General features: G+C 38.7%; 3 protein-coding genes across 8 annotated transcripts; 2 read left to right on the plus strand and 1 right to left on the minus strand.

The window, feature by feature from the left end:
• Positions 1–2,933: 2,933 nt before the first annotated feature.
• Positions 2,934–4,074, plus strand: LOC133521755 (uncharacterized). The gene has a single exon (XM_061856824.1). It carries the CDS (start codon positions 3,391–3,393, stop codon positions 4,072–4,074), a length of 684 nt encoding a protein of 227 aa, XP_061712808.1. The 5' UTR covers positions 2,934–3,390.
• On the plus strand, positions 4,071–6,488 carry LOC133521756 (uncharacterized). The gene has a single exon (XM_061856825.1). It carries the CDS (start codon positions 4,071–4,073, stop codon positions 6,486–6,488), a length of 2,418 nt encoding a protein of 805 aa, XP_061712809.1.
• A 2,292-nt stretch (positions 6,489–8,780) lies between these two features.
• On the minus strand, positions 8,781–13,854 carry LOC133522155 (uncharacterized). Of its 6 annotated transcripts, none has more exons than XM_061857383.1 (3): positions 13,359–13,854; positions 12,219–12,333; positions 8,781–9,203 (listed from the first exon to the last, which is right to left on the minus strand). In XM_061857383.1, the coding sequence occupies exons 2-3, from the start codon at positions 12,331–12,333 to the stop codon at positions 8,791–8,793; spliced, it is 528 nt and encodes a 175-aa protein (XP_061713367.1). In that variant the 5' UTR covers positions 13,359–13,854; the 3' UTR covers positions 8,781–8,790. The 6 variants fall into 6 exon arrangements, 2 of the variants coding, with proteins under 2 accessions (XP_061713367.1, XP_061713366.1); XM_061857382.1 differs by having other exon boundaries at positions 12,583–13,854; XR_009800016.1 differs by lacking the exon at positions 12,219–12,333 and having other exon boundaries at positions 12,583–13,854.
• Positions 13,855–27,849: the final 13,995 nt, after the last annotated feature.

The raw sequence follows: 27,849 nt of genomic DNA on the forward strand, positions 1-27,849 counted from the left end.
TTGTGGAGATTCAGTTGTGCCGTGCATCCACCGATATAGCCACGGGACTTGGGGCCCTTCTAATTTTCCCCGAGAGTGTTAGGTTACATTCATAACAAAGAGATACGAGATTGAGAGGAGATGGAATTGTGCGCCCATCGAGTGTTAATTCATGGTCGGTGCAGTAGCTATATTATGTTGTGCTTTGTATATGTGTAGATCCATGTAGCGAGGTTATTATTACATCCCCTGAGAGTAAATCTCCGCTACATGTTTTGGTGGAGTTGCTTAAAAATCTGTCAGTTGCGGTTTCACGTGTTTGGAATGATGAGAGTTGTACTCAATGTTGAAATACATTCCTTATGGTACTGGATTTTTTTCTTGGTTTGGGTATGGCCCATGGCGGTGCGTACAACATGGGAATAATTATGACCCATTGTGGTGCGTACACATAGACAGTAATATTACCAAGCCATGAAGAGAATGTGCATATCGCGAGTTTTTTACACGGTGAACCGGCAGACAGAGGAATTCTTGTTTTTATTTCATATAATCAGCATTTATTTGCGTAGGTTGTGTTATAATATACCGTTATATATATACCGTGTTTGAAAATAATTTATACGGGAGCGGTAATTACGCTTTTTACTCTAGCGACACTGAATTTAGTCTCTGACCACGTTCAGAAACACGCCAATGTTTACGTTTTCGGTCAAATTCATGTTGCAAGTTTATTTAGTAAATTTGTCACTCAGCGCACGTTTTTCCTCGTTAATTTTATTACTACAACATTATTTTTATTGTGTAACGAGGAAAATCTATATATTGAAACATTACTTGTATATTATTTTCCCCATGGACATTATTTACGTTACGGATATTTATTGTGTTTGGTACGGAACGGTTAGATATTCGGTATGACAGACCGACGATCGATTGGTCGTGTCGTGTAGAGGAATATTTAAGATAGAGTGAGTTTAGAAATTAGTCTATGGTTTGGTTATGGTTTATTAGTTTTGTAAGCTTACCCGTTTTTGTGAATTGTGATTTGTGATAAAAGTTGATATAGAAGTAAAAACGAATAAAAGTGTGCAATTACTTAATTAAGGAGTGCCGAAGAGTGGAAGTGGACTGCTATACCAAACCGTTGTAAGTAATAGATTTAAGGCGACTCCCATTATGAAGTAATAAAGTAGTTACATTTTCATGTAAGAACTAACAAACTTTTATGCTACTTAAACTCGACTTCAAGTAAACGCATTTAAATTGCAGATTAGCATCAAGCACAATGCAAGATTCACAGAAGATTTAAAAATAAAATATATCGGTAGCTCGCATTGCGTTCAAAATGGACTTTCTGCTTTCCACATTACAATTGCGCCTAGAAAGGCTAGCGGAAGCGTTAAAGGGAGCCGCCGAGGCCCTTAACAGCATTGAGACTGGTGTTGCAAAGGACAGGGTAATTGCCATAAGAATTAACGTTAAGAATAGATTGTCATCGCTCACATCAGATTTAGACAGATATTTGTCTGGGGCGACGGACATAAAAGAAGATTTCTGCAATGAATGCCGGGATATGCAAATAAAAGCCGAGGACACCCTGACCGAACTAGAAGTCGCGGTAAAATTATACTGCCATGAAGTAGAAAATGGTCATAGAACGCGTCTGCCTAAATTTAGAACTAGGGAAATATAATGGTGACATCCTAAAATGGAACACTTTTGGGATAAATTCGCGGCTAATGTTGATAGTAAGGACATTGCCAACGTTGAGAAGCTTTCATACTTACTAGCCTCATTAGAGGGACCAGCCCTACAAGCAGTTGAGGGTCTGGAAACGACTAACATGAATTACCCGATTGCGGTAGACATTCTCAATAGCCGCTTTGGTAAACCTACAAAGGTCATTGATGCTCACAACGATGCTTTGCAAAATCTTGCTGTGGCGAAGGATCACCCGAAGATTGTAGGCGCACTCTGAATATCATGGAGAAGCACCTGAGGGTATTAGAGGCTTTAGGGGAGAAAAGTGGATGCTAGTTACCTTAGAGTTATCATACTTAATAAATTTCCATCAAGAGTGGTATACCAAGTGTGGCTTTCGTCAACCGATGATTCCTTTGCTGCAATCCGGAAGGCTTTGGATGCCGTAATAACAGCTATGGAGAGTTCAGCTGTTACAAACATGGAGAGTTCTGTGGTTCCAGTAAAGTCCAGTGACATAACGGAGATGAGTACACCGGCTTCTACAGCAACACTACAAATTGGAGCTGTAAAGAAAAGGAAATGCAACAGAAAAGGGAAGCAATTTCAACTCAACCTAACCGGAAACGCCCTAAGAGAATGTGCATATTTTGCAATGAAGAACATTACAGCGAGGATTGTACCAAATTTAACACATATAAGGAGAGGATTGGGAAGCTTAAAGATAGGTGTTATGTGTGCTTCCAAATAGGACACCGTGCCTCCAAGTGTACCAGAAGGAGGAAATGTGTACATTGCTCTAGGATGCATAATAGAGCCCTTTGCCGGCAGAAGGTGCAGAGGGGTAAGGATAGTGATATGGTTCTTTCAAACATGACTTCAGTTAATGTACAGTTAAATAAGCCATCTAATTTCTTACAGACAGCAGTAACCCAAGGTAAAGACAACGGAGGGGAGAAGTCTGAGCATTAGGCTTTTACTTGATTGTGGAAGTCAACGATCTTACATTACAAATAGAATAGCAAAATTATTACGAATCAAACCTGATGGAGAAGATTGTTTGATGATTTATACATTTGGATCAGAGAAGCCCAGAGAAATGTCATGCCCATATGCAACAGTAACTGTAGTGAGTAAACGTAATGTTGAAAGATTGATTAGAGTGAATATAGTCCCATACATCACCGCAGAGATACCTATGGCTAAGGTAGAGTCACCAATGATAGATATCTTGGCTGACGACGCTTCTACCGGTGAAGGCATTGATATGTTGATTGGAAATGATTTATACTTTTCATTTATCAGAAAGAGTGTTGATTTGGGAAATAATACCTTTCTTGTGGATTCTGATTTTGGTTGGTTCCTCGCAGGAAGTGCTACTAACAGCAGGGAAGGGGAGACTCTATCAGTGGCTACATATTGCCAGTGCCATGAAATCAATCAAGACTTTTTTACAGAACCAGATCTTCCTCTGCGTACCATAGATGTCAAATTTTTATGGTCACTTGAGAGCATCGGGATATGTGATTCTCCAAAAACTACATGTGAGGAAGAAGCCGTCCAGCACTTTAACAAGACTGTCAAATACAGTGAAGGAAGGTATCAGGTCAAGTGGCCGTGGATAGAGTATCCACCAAAATTGCCTACTAACTTGGACTTGCCTTTGGAAGATTAAAGGGTGTAATACGAAGATCAAATAAAGAAGTCATGACAGAGTATGAGAAAATCTTAAACGAACAACTTGAAGCTAACATAATAGAAATTGTGGATCCTACCATTCCTGCTGACCATCCAGTTCACTATCTACCTTTTCATATGGTTCAACAGAAGGGAAAAAGGGGTCGGCTGGTCTACGATGCTTCAGCTAAGCTGAAAAACGAGAAAAGCTTGAATGAGTGCTTATACAGAGGTCCGAATATGCTGGAAGACCTTACAGGTTTAATACTGAAATTTAGAATTGGGAAAATTGCTATCACTGCTGATGTTGAAAAGGCTTTTCTTCAGGTTGGTTTACAAGAAGAGGACAGGGATGTGACCAGGTTTCTCTGGGTCAAAGATTTAGAAAAGGAACTATCTGAAGACAATATCATGCAATATAGGTTCTGCAGAGTGCCCTTTGGAGTAATATCGAGCCCTTTTCTCTTAGCGGCAACAATTCGATATCACATTTCAAAGACTAACAAAAGTCTTCTTCCTGTGATAGCAGATAAATGTTATGTAGACAATTTAGTGACGTCCGTTCAATCAAGAGAAGAGGCTCTCAATTTGTATGCTCAAACTACAAACTCATTTAAAGAATTAGGAATGAACATACGAGACTGGATGTCTAACGACAAAGATTTTGTAGACAAGATTCCCAAACTAAAGAGAGCAAACAGGAAAGTGAAATGAAGATCCTCGGTTTGATATGGAATTTGGAAAATGACACTTTACGGCTCAAACTGAATAACGAAACTTTTGAGAGTGAGATCACAGACAGAGGTATTACAAAGAAAGGAGTCCTGAGAGTGCTAGCACGTCTGTATGATCCATGCGGGTTTGTATCACCACTCATGCTACCAGGAAAACTCTTGTTTCAGGAGATCTGCACTAGGAAGTTAAAATGGGACGAGATTCTGCCTGAAGACTTGTTGACATCATGGAGGAACATAATTGAGAATTTAAAAGTGGTTAAGAACGTAGAATTGCCAAGACATGTTGCAAGTGGATCAAAGTCGGAATGTACGAAGTATGAACTACATTGCTTCACTGACGCATCTATGGATGCATATGCAGCAGTCGTTTATCTGCGCGTCATAACTGGAAAGCAAGTATCAACTTCGTTTCTCATGTCCAAATCCAGAATAACTCCAGCAGAGGACAAGAGTGATCTCAAAATTCCTAGACTTGAATTGCTAGGGTATCTCATAGGAAGTAGACTTCTGAGATATGTTAAAAGCCACATAGACCTAAATATATGCAAGATATATTTGTGGACGGATAGTCAAGTTGTAATTGCTTGGATCAAATCAAGTAGGCTACTTCCACCATTTGTATTGAGAAGAGTCAATGAGATCAAGCAAATTAAGGACATCTTGGGTGCAGAGCTGCGCTATGTCAACTCAAAAGAAAACCCTGCAGACGTAGCTACCAGGCCAGAATTGTGGCATCATAGACAGGATCTATGGCTCCATGGTCCAGATTTTCTTCTACAAGACCAAAATGATTGGCCTAAGGAGCAGAGGTATGAAGAAATGTGCTTGGCTGGGAGGGCTCTGGACACGGTGGATGGTCCAGAGATGACAATGAAAGGCTATGAAGACCAAGATAATGATCCTAACTTTTCTGAAATGGAGGATAATCCTGCAGCCACTGCACTTCATGATTCTGTGCAAAACCCATCTGATGAAGAAAAGTGTGAAGAGACAGTGACTGAGATAAAGAAGTTACAAGGTAAATTCTTTTCAGAAGAAGTCTCAGGAAAGGTGACCAGTTTGTCACGAAACTTGGGTCTCTTTGTAGACGAAGATGGGATCTTAAGATGTAAAGGAAGGTTCGCGAATGCTAATTTATCATATGATAAGAGATATCCCATTCTGATTCCGAAGAAATCACCCTTCACAACCCAGATTATACTAAAAACGCATAGAGACAACTACCATGTTGGGGTCCCACACACGCTAAGTATATTACGCGAAAAGTATTGGATCCCTCACGGGCGAGCTCAAGTACAGAAAGCTTTGAAGAGATGTTTGCAGTGTGAGAAGTATTCTGGAGGTCCTTACAAACTGCCACCACCACCTGCACTCCCCAGTGAAAGGGTTAATTATAGTTCTCCATTTACCTTTACTGGATTAGACTACCTGGGTCCGGTATTAGTGGAAACTAATACAGGCAGAGAAAAACGATGGATTTGTCTTATGACATGTCTAGCAGTTCGTGCTGTACATTTGGAGTTGGTCAAGGCTTTGACGGCTGAGGAGTGCTTGCTAGCGATACGGCGGTTCGTGGCGGCTAGAGGACCACCTAAAGTATTGATATCGGACAATGCACTACAGTTCAAGCTGACAAGTGAAGTACTAATCCATTCATACTGCCAGGAGAAACATATCAAGTGGAAATTCATCACGCAGCTTGCACCCTGGCAAGGCGGCTTTTACGAAAGATTAGTTGCACTGGTAAAGCACTGCTTGAAGCGCACACTTGACAAGCATTTATTAACAGACGGTCAAATGCATACAGTAGTGAAGGAGATTGAGGCCGTATTGAACACAAGACCTTTGACTGTAGTGGGTTCCGACCCAGAGGGAGTACTGCGACCAGCTGATTTTCTATCTCTAGGTCAGTGTCTAGAAATAAACCCAGATTTTGGTGAGGGAACTTCACAGGGCACACATACCAAAGTCGACTTGGTTGAAGGCTGGAAAAGAGGTCAGAGGATTCTTAACGAATATAAAGAGATGTTCACCAATCAATATCTACCAAGTCTGCGGGACAGATTCAGTCACTCTCATAAACAACCGCGAGTGATATCAAAGAAGTCTCCAGAAGTCGGTGACATTGTACAGATTAAAAATGATTCCAAAAATAGAATCAATTGGAAGGTTCGCAAAATCGTAAGTTTAATCCGAAGCCGTGATGGTGAATGCCGAGCAGCCAAAGTGGTAGTTGGGAATACAGAGTTTACGAGATCCATAGCCCATCTGTATCCGTTAGAGTCTGATATGTACGGCCCAACGGATTATGCACTACCACCATCACAAGACAATGAGATGGCAGAGACATCAACTGTACCTATGGAGATGGTTAAACTATGGAACCTATAAGGGCATCAGAAACGATAGTGTCACCCAAGCCTGAGACAGAAATTGATGAGTCAACAATTCCTACTGAACCGGCAACCGAGAAAGAAATTTCTGTGTTAGATTCTGATGGTAGTCCTACGCATACTGAGCAAGCTCCCGCTGTTGATACATACGAGGCAGAAGTGAGAGAGCCAAGTGTTACGGAAGAACGGCCAGAGGAAGTGACAAGACTAAGACGGAACGCTGCCATTTGGGCTAGAGAACGAATAGCCGAATGGACGCGTCAGCTGATGACGCTACTTGTATAATCTTCTCGCGTTCGGGAGTGTCGCGGAGATCGCGAAGTCTGTTATTGTGGTATGTATCATATCTGTCACTCTTAGCGTAATTTTCACTGGTAACACTGACGATCGAGGTCGGCTAGTGATATAGGAGACGGGAGAGAAAGATGGCGGGTACAAGTGGAGAAAGGCGATCTGAGTGCTGGGAGGTAACAGGTGGTGTGGCGCGTGCAATCGCGTACAGGAGACTCTTGGTAAGCGAAACATATCTATATTCTGATATTTATATATATATATATATATAATATATGGATATTGCAGTGACCTTGAGTTAACGACTACCCTGAGAAAGAGCTGAGTTGAAGAATTGATTGATATTCTTTGTGTGTAGCTCGAGTTTGAATGTAACAAGTGAGGTGGCTGGAGTTTATCGGTTTGAGTTACTGGAGGTTATTTATGGAGGCTGATGGATGAGCTGTAGGGGTTGTTGTGGAGGCTCGTCGGGGACCACATGGTCCCCACCTCAGTACTCATCGCATGAGGAGAGTATACAAGTCTGCGGGATGCACGATGAGTTCTCTTGTGGAGATTCAGTTGTGCCGTGCATCCACCGATAATAGCCACGGGACTTGGGGCCCTTCTAATTTTCCCCGAGAGTGTTGAGGTTACATTCATAACAAAGAGATACGAGATTGAGAGGAGATGGAATTGTGCGCCCATCGAGTGTTAATTCATGGTCGGTGCAGTAGCTATATTATGTTGTGCTTTGTATATGTGTAGATCCATGTAGCGAGGTTATTATTACATCCCCCTGAGAGTAAATCTCCGCTACAGTATTCGATACATATACTTACATTAGTGGGTAGACTAACAAAATATGCAGTGAGTTGATGCTTAGCTGATGTGTTTACGCCGAGCGTGCTGCACACTTACAGCGATAAGAGTGTACACAGATTAAGGATGAATGGAAGTGGCTTAGAGCGCGCTGCGGACATCAGAGCGCACTTGGTTAGTAACAAAAGATTTTAGTAATTTTTTGAAAGTGGGCATAGTTTTAGCGTCTTTTATGCTTGTTGGAAGCTTATTATATAAATTTGCTCCTTCATATAAAATAGTTTTTTTGCCATAGTTAGTACGTGGCGTACGAAGTATTAGACTATTACAATTTCTTAATTTAATTTTTTGTACGTCCTGTTTTTTTTTTTAAAGGATATTTGAATATGGAGGTCTTTTTGCAAGATTTTACGTATTAGAACACATGTATTGTATTTATAGCATTGATTGATGTTCAATATTCTAGTTTTTTTGTATAAAGTGTTAGAGGGTGTAAGGTAGTCATAGTTAAACAGAACTTTCAATAGTTTGTTTTGTGCTCGTTGAATAGGTTTTAAGTGTGTAGCAGCGGCAGAACCCCATATTTCGATGAGGTAGTCGATATGAGGTTTTACAAGGGTGTTATAAATAGTATATCGAACTTTCGTCGGGAGACAGCGGGTTATACCACGCGAATATAAGTTCGCGAATATAAGGCAAAAAATTGTGTTATTATACATAATATTTTTCTCCAAAACGGCTTTGTCTACCCCCTTGTCTAGCCTGGAGCAGATAAGCACTACAAACGTGGAGAATGTAATCACAAAACCAATTTTGAGACTGATTGTGTATCTAACTGTCATTGTACCATAATATTAGATTTAGATTTAGATTTATTTATTTTCATAATGATAAATTACAGTATAAATTATTCTTATGTTAATCTATATGAATTTACATTATGATCGTCAATGATTTGGCATGCACACATATAATTATAAAACGTCAATAATAATTATCAAAAAAAAAAAAAAAAAAAAAAAAAAAAAAAAATTCGAAATTACCGTCAAATTAAAAACTACGAAACAAAAGAAACAGGAAAACTAAAAAGAAATAATGGAATACATGTCAAACTAAATATTTAGTAGATATCACTGAAGAAGCAGGAGCGACTTCCAGATACGGGCGGTGGACTTAGGTGGAGAAATAATGCAGGAGCTTCCAAAATTTTACACTTTTAATGAGTAATAAAAAACTACATGGTAGGTAAGTACTATATGTACGTATGCGTTGCTGGTTAGATGAAGAGTGGGGCGTGGGCCGCGCCCGCGCTGCTGTCGCTGTGTGTGTATGTGTGTCTCATGCATGGTACACATATACGAGGCGTTAACATATTGGCCCCCAGGAACCGAGCTCTTGTCTTCTACTGGCAATGGGCATAGGCGATTGAAGGCGCGCCGGACAGTTCCAGACATGGTGAGTACATCGGCCACTCGGGATATTCCATCAGTGCCGGGATAAAGTTGTGTTACTCGACCCAGTAACCATTGCTTTGGAGGCAGTCGGTCGTCCTTGACAAGCACCATTTCTCCTAATTTGAGTTGTCCTCCATCTTTGGTCCATTTGTGACGTTTTTGGAGCTCTGAAATGTATTCATTGTAAAATCGATGCCAAAAGTGGGCCTTCAGTCGTTGAACTCGCATGTAACGTGACAAGGTGCAGATGGCAGCAGATTCAGGGGCCTGGGGAGATGGGAGCAACGTGTCTGTTCGTCCGATCAAAAAATGTGACGGAGTGAGGGCTGAAGGATCTGAAGATAAGAAGTGAGGGGTCTTCCGTTTAAAATTGCCTCGGTCATAATTAAAACGGTATTCAGTTCTTCATAGGTTAAGTTGGTACCAGAAATAATTCGCTTTAAATGATGTTTGACTGACCGAACTGCACTCTCCGCTAAACCATTAAAATGGGGACTATAAGCAAAGTGGAATTTTATTGTTATTTTTGATGCATCAGAACTTATTTGATTTGAACTTTGTTTAAGGAATCGAGATAATTCAGTGCAGGCTCCCACAAAACAACGACCGTTATCAGAGTAAATATGTGCAGGTTTTCCTCTGCGGGCTATGAATCGGTGCAGTGCGGCCATGAATGTTTCACTGGTCAGATCAGTCACAAGTTCGATGTGAACAGCCTTTACGGCAAGGCAAACGAAAATGCATAAGTAAGCTTTGATTAACTTGCTACCTCTACCTTTTCGGTTCAATATCATCACTGGGCCAGCATAGTCAACAGCCGTGCTAAAAAGGGATATTCTGCATGAAATCGCAGTATTGTTTTTTAAAAGATGGGTTTCTACTAAATCTACGTTCCAGTGCTTGAAATCTGCTTAACGCTCGATCGTATGAATCCCCTAATCTATCAGGAGATTCCTTCAATGGAATAGTAACAATGAATCTTCCTTCAGAATCTGGACAAAAGTTTTCTAAAAAATGTTTCTCGCATTGTTGCTCTTCCATTGACATTGGTTTATGTTGAGGTACAGATTCATGCTCAAAAAACTGGGTTAATTGTTCCTGTAATTGATTGTCATGTGAAACGACTGCGTGATTGCAATGGACTGCATTTAATTGATGAGTTTTTTGTGAACCGCCACCAACCAACCATCCTAACTTGGTCTTGCATAGTACCGGCATATTTTTACCCAATGAAATAATCTCTGCACCCACTGCAATGTTCCAGAAAATGTTAGCTCCGAGGAGCACATCAACATCGGACGGGGTATTAAATGTAGGGTCAGCTAACGTAATATTAGGAGGAATATTTAACAATGCTTCATTAATGCGAACTATAGGCACTTGTCGTGTAACGCGCGAAACGACAAAACATTCGAGATGTGTTTCATATGGTTCTGAAAGGGAAGATATAGTGACATTGCATTTTTTTGTGAGGCGAGAAGTTTGCTCTTCTAACCCATCAACTGACGACGCGGTGGAGACAGTTGATAAGTTTAGTTTTTGACTTAGGTTTTTAGTTATAAAGCATGATGTGCTACCGTTATCCAGTAATGCACGAACTGTATGTTTTTGTCCATTTTTATCTGTAACGTGTATTAATGCTGTGGACAAAAGCGCACAGTGGTTTTCAACTGCTGATAAGGCAATGTGGTTCTGTGAATCATCATAGTCGTCGCTTTCTCTCTCGCTATGATACTCGTCTGTTTCGGGAGAGCCGATCTCGAGCGGCACCGGCGGCGCGGCACAAAGGGCGATGCTGCTGTGCGGCGCGGGTGACGCAGACGACGATGCATCATGAGAATGTAGTAAGCTATTTAATGGTTTGTTACACAGGCGACACGGACCAATCCTGCATGCGTTTGCGCTATGCCCTTGACGTAAGCAATTTAAGCATAATTTTAATGACTTAGCCTTTTGCATTCTTACGTCAAGTGAAAACGATTTAAATTTGAGACAACGATACAGCGCGTGGTTGTTTTTACATAATGGACACACGAATTGTCGTTCTGTTGGAGGGGACTGAGAGGTAACAACTAGAGATTTATGACGACTATTTGTGCTGTCACTCTGTCGGCGCTTGTTATTGGCATCCTCCATTGTTTCCAATAAATCAGCACGACCTTTGACAAACTCTAAAAATATTGCCAGTGTGGGCAAAGCCGTTAAGGTGCTACGGTGTTCCTCCCACTCGCGCGTAGTGACAGCGTCGAGTTTTTGTGACATTATACAGGGTGATTCATGAGACGTGAGCAGGACTAAGCATACACAATCAGTAAATGTTAAAGAACCGTTCATCATCATATTTAAGTAATAAATCTTGTTTTATTTCTGTTATTTAATTTTTGGGAAGGACAAATTTGATAATCTACCATCATGGACACCCTACAACACTTAATTAAGAAAGATAAAACCTCTTTAACCGTTATGACAGCAGTTTGATTATGAAGAAAACAAAATGTCACACTTGAGTGAGATACGATTTTTCAAAAGTAACCAGACTCCGATGACATTCAATTTGTCACTTGTTATGGATAAAACAAAGAGGGTGACCATACATGGCGTAAATAAATTAAAACATTTTTTTTGAACAGTAAAAAATAAAACAACGTTAATCTCACAAATACTGGTATGAAACAGTTGCTTATAACTTACTGAATGCTCAAGCTTGATCCTGCTCACGTCTCCTGAATCACCCTGTATATATTATAATTATGTCCCAATGTTCAGTGGGCAGTTTAAGAGTTTTTAGAGCCCGTAAGTTTCTATTAACAGTATCAATAAGATTGCGCAATGCCTTAGGATTTTCTTTGACTATCTGTTCAAAGTTGAATATAGCCTGTAAGTGATTATTGACCAGAAGTCTCGAGTTATTGAATCTTTCGCAAAGTAAATCCCAGGCGACGTCATAATTTTCAGCCGAGAAGTCAAGCGATCGCACAATCAAAGCAGCGCTCTCTTTTAACGCAGCGCGTAAGTAGTGAAATTTGTTTATTTTAGGTATAGATTCATCTAAATGTATCAGTGAGCTAAAGGTGTCATGAAATTCCAGCCAGTCTTGATATTGTCCCGAAAAGGTAGGTAAATGTATTGTAGGGAGCTTAATATTTGGCCTTCCTTGATGCACACAAGAACCTGAGACTGACCTGGACTCCAGCGCGGGACCCGCCGAGTTCCCGCTCCTCGCCAATACCTCTCGAGCGAGCGCAACTGCACCGAAATATCTCGACTCAAAGGTTTCACGCTCAGCATACTGCTCATCTGGAATTTCACAGGAATTTTCTATGTCAGATTGCACAGAATCATAATCGGAGTAAATCTCTTCAATTTTGGTCAGGCGAATATTTAGTTCACTGATCTGAAGTCTGTTTAAGTTAGGACAGCTGTTAAGAGGATTTAAATAGGTTAAGAATTGAGTGACCTTCGTTTTAAATGTAGCTCGCTGCTTGATTAATGTTTTGTACTCGGGTTTGTCCATGACTTATGCAGTTAACTAGTTAAGGTACTTACAAAGATTATTGTAATGCTGTAATCGAAAAAAGTTAAGCAAAAATCACTAGCAAATAATAAACAAATGATTGGGATACTTAAATGTTGTTTATGAGGAAGCGTAATGAGAGTGCAGTTAGGCGAGCGAAGTGCTAAAATAGCTAAGTAGCAAGTAGAGATAAGGCCGGTAGCAGTTGCCGGGCGCCGAGCGCATCCAAGGTCAAGATCCGCAGCGCGCGGCGAAATGCATCAGCTGGAATATGCACAAAAATGTTGCGATTAACACTTCAGCTATTTTAGGCTAAACACCGTAAGTACAGATCTATGGGGTTTTATTTATTGCTATACGACTCAAGATTACACAATGGGAAAATATGATTTAGTTGTAGGATTTATTTAAGAAACGAGTAAGTAAATAAGATTAACTATGCTCTTTACTGACTACCGATTAACTAAATATAATAGGCAAATATTTACGACTAGGTATTATTTAGCGTTTCTAAACTGTGCGAATAACACGGGCAATTAGGTAGCATAAGAATTTAAAGTAGCTTGGTAAGTAGGTATGTAATGAAATTGTTTAAAGAACTGATTTAGTTAATTAACGTTTAAGGTACTAATTAACATAGGTATGTTATACGTAATGACGTTATGAAATTAATGATTCAATATGATAGGTAAGAATTCGCGTTTAAGGTGCGAAATAAAAATAAGTATAGGAATGCACAGGTGCGTAAACACTTAGGTAGGTATAAGGAGGGATTTTCGTAAAAGGGAAAGTATCGGAACAAACTCACATTGACACGACTCCCCAGGTTCTCACTTCTCACTTTCACTTTACTCCTATAGTGGCCGTGATTTCTTTCTTTATTTCCAGTTAATGGCAATCCCCTTGGAACGATGAAATCTTCTGCTCCTTAACGTGTAGATACGCAGTTGAAATGTAACTCCTTTTCTCAAAATGTCCACGTAACGGTCCGTCTCGTTAGCGCGATCCTTTGTTCTTGTGATCGACGTGTCGATTAAAGGTTCTTTTGTATCCGGCTCGAAGACCAAAATGAAAGAAGCAGGAGCGACTTCCAGATACGGGCGGTGGACTTAGGTGGAGAAATAATGCAGGAGCTTCCAAAATTTTACACTTTTAATGAGTAATAAAAAAACTACATGGTAGGTAAGTACTATATGTACGTATGCGTTGCTGGTTAGATGAAGAGTGGGGCGTGGGCCGCGCCCGCGCTGCTGTCGCTGTGTGTGTATGTGTGTCTCATGCATGGTACACATATACGAGGCGTTAACAATCACATAATGATCGTCATTAAAACTAAGAGCAGTAATAATAATATTCTAGAACAAATGTCATCTTAAATCAATTTTACATAAACTATAATGTTAAACAGTTATTATAATTTTAATTCCATGTATTCATCCACTGAATATAATGGGTTTTCCAATAAAAAATTCCTCAATTGACGTTCAAATGCTTCGTCAGATATTTCAGTTCTTAATTCGGCGGGTAGACGTTCGTAATAAGTTGGGCCTATTACTCGCGGATTCTTACATGAAAGTGCCATGCGACGCGGCACTGTTCGCAGTCTTCCCGTCGATCTGATTTGTTTGCCCATGACTTCGACACGTTTGAACATAGAGAAGTTTTTTCTCACGAACATCAGAACTTGAAACATGTATAACGAATAATGCGTCATTATACCATTATTTTTAAAAAGTTCCTTACAATGGTGCATTGGTTTAACTCCAGCTAGTAAACGGATCGCACGTTTTTGGAGAATTAATACTCTCTTTGCATCTGTGGAATTTCCCCAAAGCAGTGTACCGTATGACATCAAGGAGTGAAAGTGCGAGAAATATACGGCTTTAAGTGACTTCCTTGATATCAGAGGTTGTAATTTTTTTAATGCAAAGATAGAACTACTCAACCTGTTACAAAGCAGATCGACATGGCACTTCCAGTTAAGATTCGAGTCAAGTATGAAACCCAGAAATTTTGTTTCATTACATAGTGGCATTGGACCGTTACTAATACATGGAGGCACTGTGGTGCTGCGACCCGAGAATATCATCACATTGGATTTTGTTATATTTAACAGTAGGCCATTCGATGAAAACCATGTTTGTAATTGGTCACAAGCCTCATGTATTCCCTCGGCCAACTGCGCATGTGTTTTTGCCCTCAGGACAACGGTTGTGTCGTCTGCAAATAACACAGATAGCCCATTTGTGATGGCAGAGGGTAGGTCATTCACAAATAATAAAAACAGTGTATTACCGGCTGCTGACCCCTGAGGAATGCCCAAATCAACATAACCAGTGTCTGAAACGTATTTTTTGCCACTAAGTAACATTTTCACTACTTGTTGACGGTCAGTCAAGAATGATGCAAACAATTTGTGTGCTGAACCATTTATGCCATAGAGGCTTAATTTATTTAATAGCAAATTATGGCTAATGATGTCAAAAGCCTTAGACAAATCGCACAGTATGGCGGCCATCTTGTACCTGTCATCTAGACCAGTCAAAATGCAGTCAACGATTCTGTGTGCTGCCGTAGTAGTGGAGCGTTTTTGTCTGTAGGCGTACTGGTTGTCGGTGAGTAAAGCGTTCTGTTCTAAGTAGGTCATCAGGGAAGATGATAAAATGGACTCCACAAGTTTTGAGACGGTAGGTACTATAGTTATGGGCCTGTAATTGTTTACATCACTCTTATCACCCTTTCCTTTATACACCGGGCATACGCGTGTATTTTTAAGGACATTCGGATATATTCCAATTTTAAACATGTCATTAACTAAAACTATTAATATGTCAGATAGAATAGGCCATATACTTATTATGATATTTAAAGATATGTCATATACATCTACAGTCGTACTGGTCTTTAACATTGACTTTATAGTTTTATCCAAAAGCTCACGAGTAACAACAGGAAATGTGAATGACGGTATATCAGCGCTGCCCAAGTGCCTACTGACGTACTGTTTGGACAGTTCTTCATCACTGTTTATTGCATGTTTTTTAGCGATGTTCAAAAAGTGTGAGTTGAATGCATTCGGAACCTCTTCATGAGACATATACGCATTATCATTTTGTTTTTTAATGCAGACCTTCTGGGAGTTTGATTTTTTACCTATCTCCTCATTTATGATCCTCCACAATTCTTTTGAAGGATTTACGGTTTCTGCCAGTCTGGTTTCAATGTGATTTTGACGCGCACGGAGCGTCTCTGACTTGATGAGTTTCGAGTAATGTTAGATATACAATATACATAAAATTTATGTTAGATATACAAGTTTTTGTATTATCCGATGAAACATTACTGTCGTAGTTTCAAGTAATTCATCATTTTCTTTATTTTGCTTCTAGGTAATTACATATCATAATTCTGGTGCCCGATATCGGAACTTACAAAAACTTGGTGGTTACAAAAAAGGTGTATTCACATAATCATTAAATATCCATATCACATGATTTGCTTAGTGACAAAAAATAAAAATAAAGTTTGCATTTGCAGAATACTTGTTACACATGCCGTGTTGCGTACGAAGCAAAGTTTTTATCTACACACACCACATACTCTTCAAACATTAACAATAGCACTTCGAATGAAAGCTTTGCTTGAAAAGGGTTAAATGCGTGGGTGTTGTGCCTATTCTGCGTTTAGCTGCGCTGCGGCGATGGCGCTCCCTGTGGCCTTTAGCGGGGGCCTCAGCCCGCGGCCGGCCGGCGGCCCCCTCTCATGCAAATTATTCACCGACTACGCGTGTAAGCGCCGCCACTGACCATGCGGAAAACTGTTCTATCGCACCGTATAAAACGGCCGATGTGTTTTGAATTCCAAAGCTTTCGTCAGGCAAAAGTCAATAAAATTAGGGATCTAAGGAACGCTTGTTCAGAGAAATTTACATTTTATTTAGCAGTTATTACATTTAATAATATTATTTTTTACATCCAGAGAAACCCGTGGCTAAAGGGACCATTCCCTTTTGGGATATGTCGTAATATGGTGAGATTAAAATAATAAATAAATAAATATTAGAGGGTATCTTACACAGATCAACCTAGCCCCAAACCAAGCAAAGCTTGTACTATGGGTACAAGTCGACGATATACTCTACTTAGACATGATTAGACTAACAATTGACAATGCCATGACAATGTCCGCCATTTGTATATACTATCATGTATTGTGCAATAAAGATTAAATAAATACAATAATGAGCTCCCTGTCGAGGTTTTAACGAGGGTCTACGGTATGGAGTTCTTCAAAAAAGGAGTGTACAAGTTTTTAAAGGGTCGACAAGCCGCATGAAACACGTCTGGAGTTGCAGGCGTCCATAGGCTGACTAGGTGACTCCTTACCACCAGGAAGGTCGTATGCTTGTTTGCCACCGACGTAGTATAAAAACATGCTCTAATAATTATTAGGAGATTTCAGAAAATAGTGTACCCAATTAGCGTCAGTTGTTAAGAAAAGTTAATCACTGTCAGTTTTGTGACGATAATTAAACATAAAATTTCAATAAAGACTTGGTTTTGGTGTTCATTTCATAAACTATAAGCGATATTACAAACAAAGGCAAAAAGCTGATTCCCATAAAGAAGAAACTGACAACGATTAACTTTCCTTAACTACTCACGCTAATTGGGTACACTATTTTCTGAAAATTCCCATTTATAATAATAATTCAGTTCAATGAAATTGATTTATATGGGTGAGGTCTGTCGAAGTTAACAACCATATCCAGTTTTGAAACACTAAGTTAAAATCTATTTAACTTTATACTATTTTATTGTACCTATTACATTTTTACCTGACCTTTAGATGCAGAGTGTATCAGAAATTCAAAAGCCAATATAACCTAAAACAAGTAATATACATAACTTGTATTTATTCTAGAGTCATAATCGTTATCATTCTTGCCTCCACCTTAGAAGCGAGATCGTTTTCTACATGCGCGGAAAAATATCCTCTAGAAGATTATTGCTGTCGAATGTCCACATTGACCTTGGTCCCCCGTAGAGTTTTCCTCCACGTGTGTTCTACTACTTTACCATGAGAAAATATCGTGTTTATAGTACATTGTGCAACGAGGGGGGGTAAGTGACATTTCAAATACGAGGGTGGTCATTCCCGACAGCCGCAGGCTGGAGGGAATTAAAGACCCGAGTTTGCAATATTCTTACCCCCGGAGTTACACACAATGTTTTTCATCACACTTGCGAAGAAAACACTAAATTTTAAGCGCAATAATTCTTAAATACGGTGACATATCAAACTTTTGTCCGCCATTTTGTAATTTCTTGACAGGTTAGGCATTGAAGGCACAGACCTATTCGGCATTCAGCCACGATTGAATATTAAACGGCTGTTAAATTAATCAAATTAGATATTTTAAACATAAACAAAAATATTAAATTATAAACGTCAGTATTTTAAAAGTAAAACTCATTTATGCTACTTTGTTTGTATGAATAAATGACATAATAAAAAAGCTTTAACACCCTAGGGAGTACGAGCTTCACAGTCCATTACTCCCGCGGGAACAAAATAGGCCTTTGTCCTTCAGTACACCTCCATGAAATAAGATCTATTTCGAGCAAGTGCAGTGATGAAAAATACTTTAAATAAAGTATGAAGCAGTGTTTCGACGAATTTATTAACGGAAATATTACACTTAATTTTGTTTAGTTATTCAATCTTCTGAATCTATTATAAAATAATTAAACTTCTGTGTATATGGGCTTTATATGTGAACTATGTTGCTACCACCAGTTAGGCACTGACATAGACGCAATCGAGAACGTGACTTACTTTATATGCATCTCGCTCGTACTCGCATATAAGTGCGAGCAAGAAGTAATAGTAGGTATGTTAGTTTTGACACTGTCAGTGACTCATGGTACGGGTACTCATTAGTCTCATTACCCTAACTAAAGTGAAAAACTAGGCCTACATAGATGATCAAGTGACAGTGAGTTATGTATGTCTTATATACTGTTGCAGTTTTGGTATCACCTCGCACTTTTGCCGCTACAATAAGACAATGCAGTACAATGAGGGTAGGTAAGCACCAGGTAGTGTAATAGGTACACGACACCCTAGGTACAATAATCGGGCAAGGTCGCCGTGCGAAATGAATCCGCATTTTACCAACACACAATGCAAGCAATTCATAAAGAATATTTTTATGAAATTTTTAATACTGGCTCGTACATGGGCCCCGCTCTCATAAATCAAGTACTTCCGGGCGCCCTTTGAATTTCCGCACTCCGATGATATACCGCGCCTGTGACAATGCCAGCCTTCGCCATTTATACACCAATATTCCTTTTGACGTGAAACGACACTAATTAAACGAGGAAAGCGAATTATACTAATATTTGTTTGTGAATTGGACCAGCCTATGCGCCCCTATAATGCCAATTGTGAGATTTACTAGTACGTAGTACCTTCATGCACGTTATGGCACACAAGTTTGCCGTTTGGATTTATAGTTTCGGTTCTATCGTTTGGTAATAATTAGGTCATTAAATGGTTTCCAATGGTTTAACGTGAAAAATAAAGTACTTAAGGTGCAGTGAGTTTCGGTCCTTCTCCGAACGCAGCTCGCTGAGCACTAAGCGGACGGCCGTGCGTGCCCAGGATCGCGGATAGCATTGTTATTTATGAAGAAAAAAAATCATTGAGAAGCAATTTTCGTGTTAATAGCTTTTGTGTAAAATTAATTACAAATTTTTAACGGGTATATATTGTAATTCCATGAATAAGGAAATTCAATAATTTATATCATTCGTAATTTCTATACTACATGTATAGAAATTACGAATAATGTAAACAAACCAATTTACCTTCCTTACTTCATAATCTCGTTCTTTTTAAATACATTCATGATCTTATTCAACAGTCTATATACATAATTAATGTTGTATTTATTTAACTATATACATTTCTAGTTAGAATATATGTTATAAATTAATACTTCAGTAAGAAAAACCTTCGTAAAAATGTTAGGTTATATCAAATTCCAACAAAATCTGTCATACTTGGTTATATGTATTGCTATATTATTTGATATTTTTATTGAATTGATTTTCGCATTTAAACTAAATAATACCCCTTATGCTTTAATACAAGCGGAAAAGTTCAGCCCTTTCCTTTGCATTTGTCATGAAAAGCAATGAGAAGCAAACTCTATTAATAGGTTTTAAAATGAAAGGAGCTCATCATTAAGTCCATAGCTGTAGTGGCTCTAACAATTAATCCTGTGTTAGTGCTCTATAACGGGCACCTAAATGAACGGTCCCCTCGGCGGTACACTGGAATCGTTTTTTAGGGTTCCGTAGCCAAATGGCATAAAACGGAACCCTTATAGTTTCGCCATGTCCGTCTGTCTGTCTGTCTGTCTGTCTGTCTGTCTGTCTGTCTGTCTGTCTGTCTGTCTGTCCGAGGCTTTGCTCCGTGGTCGTTAGTGCTAGAAAGCTGAAATTTGGCATGGATATATAAATCAATAAAGCCGACAAAGTCATACAATAAAATCGAAAAATTTAATTTTTTTTAGGGTACCTCCCCTACACGTAAAGTGGGGGTGAAATTTTTTTTTCGCTTCAACCCTAGAGTGTGGGGTATCGTTGGAAAGGTCTTTCAAAACTAATATGGGTTTTCAAGAAACATTTTTTGATAAAGTGAATATATTCGGAGATAATCGCTCCGAAAGAAAAAAAAAATGTGTCCCCCCCCCTCTAACTTTTGAACCATAGGTCCAAAAAATATGAAAAAAATCGTGGAAGTAGAGCTTAAGAAAGACATTAAATGAAAACTATAGCGGACATGATCAGTTTAGTTGTTTTTGAGTTATCGCAAAAAGTTTTCCCTTCATAGTAAAAAGACTTATTTTAATTAGGTACTGATTATGAAAATTTGCCTATTTGTTTAACTCAGGTGAAAGGTACCGTTTCATCCCTTGGTTAACAATTTACTATACTTTAAGCTCCAGTTTAGCTTATTGTGACGGAAGAGTAACTACGGAACCCTACACTGAGCGTGGCCCGACATGCTCTTGGCCGGTTTTTTTATTATTAATGGCGTCAGTCTTCAGGATAAAATTAGATCGTTAATACTTTATTGTCTTCAGCTCAAGCTCGTTTGGAATGGTTAACAAGTTCATCGCAGTTAATTAGGTAAAGACATTTTATATTTACTGTTTATTTTAAATAAACTTAGTTGTCAACAACTGATTTTGAGAATAAGACAAACCTACTTTAGCGACCTTTAGAATGTTTGTATAAAACATAACCATTTTTTTGGAAAGCACGTTAAATAATGTTAAGCAGTACATTTATAAAACGTGAAACCTGTTTGTACTGCAATGATTATATTATTATTATGAGCCCATACTGTCCCACTGCTGGGCAAAGGTCTTCCTCTTATTCTTCCACGTGTCCCTATCCTCGGAAGTCTCCCACCAGTCTCTGTCGAAGGAATGATATGTTCAAAATATTGATATTTGTAAATAAAAGGTCTCTGATGGATCATATAATTCCTTCCAACTTGCATGTCTAAAAGTATACTACGGTCTCCAAATTTACGATAAATGTAATTAAACATGGAATGGAGTTACGATAGAACACATATTATAACGATAGAAATACACACAGGGAACCAAAGTGTTTTTGATCGTGTTGTTATGAGTATCATACAGCATAGGAAAATTTTGATATTACTTAGGTACAGAAGCCTCATCTACTACCTTATTCTGCTACAACAAATAAGAGTTTTTTCTACTACAGCACTTCTACTTATGTATCGATTAAATGACTACCAGTGATATTTAAATCAACTACTTACATTTGATCATAACAAATACCAGTGTTACTATGAATATTCGTACAATATTGGGCAACTGTTGTATTTTTAGAGTTCCGTACCGTAGCCAAAGGGTAAAATGGGACCCTATTACTAAGACTCTGCTGTCCGTCCGCCAGTCTGTCCGTCTGTCACTAGACTGTATCTCATGAACAGTAATAGCTAGACAGTTGAAATTTTCACAGATGATGTATTTCTGTTGCTACTCTAACCAAAAATACTAAAAAGAACGGAATCCTCGGTGAGCGAGTCCGACTCGCGTTTTTTATGGTAACTTCTAGGCAAAGATCTATAAACCAATATTTAATTTGATATTGTTTATCGTTTTAGGTGATTGCTGCTGTATTAGAAAAAATATTGTATGCAACGGTACATAATTAGGTCTTAAAATTCTCGGGCATGTCATTACAAAACTCGGCTTTGTCACGTTTTGTAACTTCGGCCCTTGAACTTTAAAAACCCTCATAATATACCTGCTGCTGCACAAAATACTAATATATTGAGTACAAACACTTTTGAACATTTGAAAATTATCTACGTCCTCACCAAATCTAAATAGGCATAAATCTCTCAGGCAGATTTTTGTGATAACGTACAACTCATGCAAGCTAGGAGGCTGGAATAGTTTTCCCTTGAGCTAACCGAACCGCGTCCGCGCCCTGCCTCGCTGCGAGAGATTCGCTCAGTATTCCCTCGGTTTTCCACTTTCCAGCCGATGGCGAGTGCAGATATATATTTCTGGTAGGTCGCGGGCGAACGTGCCGGCTCGGACCGATATTTCGTGCTCCCTGGACGACAATAATTTGTTAGTCCATCGCGGCACGGTCCGTGTATTGCCGGCGATATATCTCCTTCAGTCCTGTGCTCTAATCGCGAACAATATGAACGATCATCGTAACTGCACCATCGGAAGATAAAATACAAATTTGCACCGTCATTGTCGTATAAATTGGGATAACTTCACCCGGACGGGTTGGAAACCAAGCAACTTCTGCGGTTTTCCTTTTGAACACTTGTTATAAACACTGTTGCAAAAAAATAGCTTAACCTGGTTATGCTTCAGATTTAATTTCATCTCATGGATATTTTTCGAGTAGATTATTTAGGTATGTTTGCCAGATGTTTGATCGTTAAGATGCTTATTAATAACAGTGTTTCGTCCTGTTTATTATTAAATATATCTCATATCTTCGAATTTAATTAATGCCCAATTATAGTCCCGGCGTGTGATTATATTGTAATAATGAAGCCAGAAATTCACTTATCTCGTAAGCACTGATGTGCCGTTCCCGAGATAATTCCCTATGTAGAATTAACCCCGGAAACGTTCCTGGGAATATTCTCTCATAAAGGGATTATAGGGGAATTTTGAAATTGTGCATAGATATACTATTTTGTTATCAGAAATGTAGTCAACACTTGGCCATTTGAACTTAACAAAACATTAAAAAGCCTATTTCATGCGCCAACATAAATTCCTTATACTCCCGGGAAAACATCTATTCTTCCCGTGAATTTCCCGATAGTTACTGGGAATAATCCCCTGGATAAATAATAATAAGTTAGGTAGTAATAAGAATAGTGGAGTTCCGTAAGCTTATTACCAAGAAACTCTGTTTCGCATACGTGTATTTTGGACGGGTTTTTGTGAAACCTTTTGCATTGCATTATCAAAAGATCCAATAATAAACACTGTAGCTATTTTGCCAATCTCATTTTTTTATAGAAAACATACATATAAGTTTTTATTGTATAACTGTATACATACAAAAGTGGTAATTTTAAAAATAAAAAGTATCATCAGTTGCCTGCTAGGGCGTACAATTAAGGTAGGCAACCTACCTATCTTAAAACTAAGCTTATATCGTTATTTGTACATAGGTATCTGTTAACTTGCATAAATGCATTGGCATCATAAAATACTTTATCTATTATATTCTTCAGCCTCCGTTTTAACATAATTCCGTCTAGCTAAATATATAGCTATAACTAAAGTGCTCTTTTTGTACATAGAGTTGTTAACCCTTGGAAGGTCAAGATCATATTTCTACTGGTGTCGTATATTGCTTTTGAATGATGACTTATTTACAACTTAACTTTGACTTTTTGTGAATAAACATAGCTCTAGGATGTTCAATGTTACACGACGTTTTTCTCTAAAAACTATACGAAGCGATCCCTCAGTACGCATACGATATACACTTTTAAACATTTTTTTTTTTGTAATTTAAATGTTTTTGTACATAGACAGAATTACCCCACTATATAACTCCATATGTAGTGGATACACACTTGCGTAATAAACATTTATTACTACAGTTTCGGAACAAGTTTGTAAAAGTATTAAAAAGGCATGACAACTATTTGAAATCTTGCTATTTATATTTTAAGAAAATATTCCTTGTTCTGGGAAAATTCCCACGGCACATCACTACTCGTAAGCAAGGTGGAAGCGTTCCGTAGGCGTACCTAACTAACGTATTTCTACGCTTAAGTAATTTCACTTACTGTAATTCTTTATTACGGTGCCGTACTCGGCATGATGAAAGCAGAATAGACATCGTGGAATGTGACTTTCGTCCGTGGGATTCCATATGGGAACAAGGCCAGAGTCTAGTTACGTTTTCCTGTAATTACAAGCTTAGTCGTGAACTTTATTGCGTTACTAACAATGTAATAGGTGTTGTTGCTACGAATATTTGTGTTTTTTTATCCAAATAAAATATCGAATGTTAATTAACGTAACTTCGAAAAATAACTAACAATATAGTTAACATACAATTACAGAAAATTAAAGATGACTGACATAATCAAATTTAAATATGGAGAAAATTAAGACCTATATCTAAATCCCTTTTATATACATAAAGCCTACATATTATACAAATCGATAACATTGATATACTGCGAAATAAATCTTGGCTGGTGTCTCTGAAGCCACGTTCTACCAATATTTGAGTATGCTCATGTTCGTAAAGGTTCGTAAAGCTATTTGTTTATGACAACCGCTATATCCAGCCCGACTCGAATTTCATATTAAACTTACGTCTATTCTATTATGACTACGATGTTTTATGTTCTGTTTGCTCGCCTGTGTTGGTTTTAGCTGCTTTATTATTAGTTTGCGTTAAATGTGAATAATAATTACTCTGGGTTATATATAATTAGTTTAGCTAACATATTTGTACTTGATTACTTTGGTTTTTTAGAATTCTGTAGTCATTGTTTGGCCTTATAGTTTCACCATAGCCGTTTAGTGTCTTTTTTATTTATCTGTACACCTGGCACCTTCTCTGTATACCTCCTCAAAATAAACGGCATATTTTAGTAAAGATTGTGCTACTTTTACACTTAAATCGATAACTTTGTACAGCCGACAATTATATGTTTATTTTAGAAAGAACCACAAATACGGTAACAAAAGTCTAAATTGACGTCTAAAGTAGATACCTAACGGTCTACTTAAACGATCGTAATTTGTTTCATACTTTAAAGGCAAAAGAGCGTTATTTATTAACTTTGCAAACTTCAGGTCGATAGCATACCTACTAAGTATTCTATTTAGATATTAATAATAATAAATAATAAATTCTTTATTTGGCAGGAAAGAAACCCAAAAAAAATAATAATTACAATGCACATAATAAAAGGTGTAAAAGAAAACATAAAATACAGTAAAGAATAAAAAAATAAATAATAATGCTTATAACCTAAAACAATGAAATAAAACATTTACAAAACTTATGCACTAAAAAAGGCCGTTCTCGGACCGGTGCAGTTTTCGCCAGTGTTTGTTAAATTCGTCACTGTAGTCTTTAGCTACCAGTGACAGAATTTCATTGTTGGAGGCTAGCAATCTCGCTCGGAAGGCAGCCTACCTGGCTCTCAGGATGGCGAAGAAGTCAGGGACCCTCGCGTCCGCGAACATGCCCTTCGCACTGCAGAAACGGGGTAATTTCAACAAAATACGAAAGGCGTTATTGTACTGTACCCTTAACGCGTTGAAGGAGTGCCTGGTGTACCTGTTCCAAAGCTGACAAGTATAAAAACATTGGCAAAAGGCTTTGAACAGGGTCACCTTTACCTCACTCGAACAACGCGCAAAGCGTCGAGCCAACATGTTGCACCGAACCGCGAGAGCCCTGCGCTCCCTCTCCATATCGGCGTCATCTTTCAAGTACTCGTCCAGGATATGTCTTAAGTACTTAAAGCTCGTTACAACCCGAATTGGCGCACCACTCATACACACCGTAGGTATCACCTCCGGACCCCCCCCCCTCCGACCTAAAAACCCTTCCCTGACCTAAAAACGAGCATTTCCGTCTTAAGCACGTTATATTTTAGGCCATGCGTACTGGCATAATGTTCGCAGATCTTAAGCAGCTTCATAAGACCATTAATCGAGGGGCTGAGAAGCACCATATCGTCTGCGTAGCTCAGATTGTTAACACATACGTTACCAATATGGCAACCGACGTTGGAGCCTCTCAGCTCCCCGATAAGATCGTTGACATATAAATTGAATAGGTCCGGAGATGTCAACCCGCCTTGGCGCACTCCACAGTCTAGCCTGTAATCGTTAGACTGTGCGTCACCCCACTTTACATTGTTAGTTTGGTTTTCGTACCAGAACCTCAACAGACCTACAACCTCAGGAGGTGTCCCAGACGTGAATAGCTTTTTCCACAGCAAATCATAGTTGACTAAGTCAAAAGCGCGGCTGAGATCTAAAAAGCACGCGTACACTGACGTTTCCCTTTTGACATAGTGATTCACTGTGTACTTCAGATCTAATATTGCAGAATCCGTTGAAAGTCCTGAGCGAAAACCAAACTGCGCCTGATCAATTGTAAGATTCCTAGTCAATTCGGGTTGTAATAGCCTCTCGAGTACTTTGCCGATTATCGTAGCCAGCGAGATAGGCCTGTAGTTGTTAAGACTAGACAGGTCACCAGTTTTATTTTTAACAATAGGGACAACTATTGTTTTCATCATGTCAGGAGGAAGATAACAATGGGCTAGGCATGCATTAAGAAATCTGCTAGGACACGATAAAGCTCGTCACTGCCGTGGAAGATGTGCTCCACGCTAAGTCCATCGTGCCCCGGGGACTTCCCACGCTTCATATGTTTTACAACATTAGAAATATCTTTCATTGTAAAAAAGATGTTATTGTCGTGAGGGGTCAACGGTACCGAAAGCCCCGACGGGGGCACACCCTCCACGTTCAACGGCGTAACCTTGAAATGAGAGGCGAACATATCCGCTATCAGTTTAGGTTCACTAACATTGTTGACTGAGACTGGCAACCCTTGTTTACTATTAAGAGACTTAGTCGCTTTCCAAAATTTCGAGAAATTATTATTCGCCCGATTTAAAGTTAAAATGTTCATTTTTATTTGTTCCTCATTCTTCTGGCACCATTTTAATTTATTTTTAAACACTTTACGGCTGTTTCGCATATTTTCATAATAAACACCGGAACTAGGGTTGCCAGCTACCGCCCAACATTTATAATGGATTTTAGCAATCTCATGAGATTCACTGACATGATGATTCCACCCGGCGACCTGCCTCCTCCGCGTTGAACCGGTCCGAGGACGGCGATGGCAGGTACGAGCGGCGGCATTCTGTAAAGTCCTCACTATCTCATTATATCTACCATCTAATATTAACTTATAATTATTAAAATTATTACTTATGCTAATATCACAGGCAATACAATGACCAGGAGAAATCACGTTTTTAAATTCATAATAACAAGCTTCCGCATACTTATATGACTGCTATTAAACCTCCAGATATCGATACGTTCACAAATTTGGTATTTTCAATTACTGGTTAAATGCCAATACTAACTTGTCTACAAGAATTTATATTTCCCCTTTTTGTATACTTCTGTTACAAAGTATCATTAATTTTTATGTAGTAAGTAGGTTGTTTATAACTTGACTGTAATGGGAATAAAATAGTTAAGATACATTTCTCAAACAACTCTTTGGTAACATTTCAAATATTTGCGTATATAACGGCTTAACGGTTCGCAAGTAACCTCAAATAGGACATCAGATAAATTTCTGTTCTACCTAAGCCGTACCTACTAAACCTAGGTACTAAATAAAAGAGATTTATTATGACAAGATTTTTAATGCAGAGAGTAACACGTCAGGCAATAGGTACTTTAGACTCTGGTTCTCAAATTAGGTTTCCCTGTGTCTCAAAAGCTACATTTACAGGCCCACAGTACATAGTTTACTCGTTTATTGCATAAAAACAACAAGGAAAAGATGGCTGCTCGTACATAATCAAATCGCCATAACAAGATGACCCTGTTATGGTTTCGAAAACAAAAACAGCAAAATTAATAGTGAGAGAGTCCATTATCCTGCATTAAGCACTCGGTGGGGCGG

This window comes from Cydia pomonella, chromosome 10 (assembly GCF_033807575.1).
Source record: "Cydia pomonella isolate Wapato2018A chromosome 10, ilCydPomo1, whole genome shotgun sequence".
NCBI lineage: Eukaryota > Metazoa > Arthropoda > Insecta > Lepidoptera > Tortricidae > Cydia > Cydia pomonella.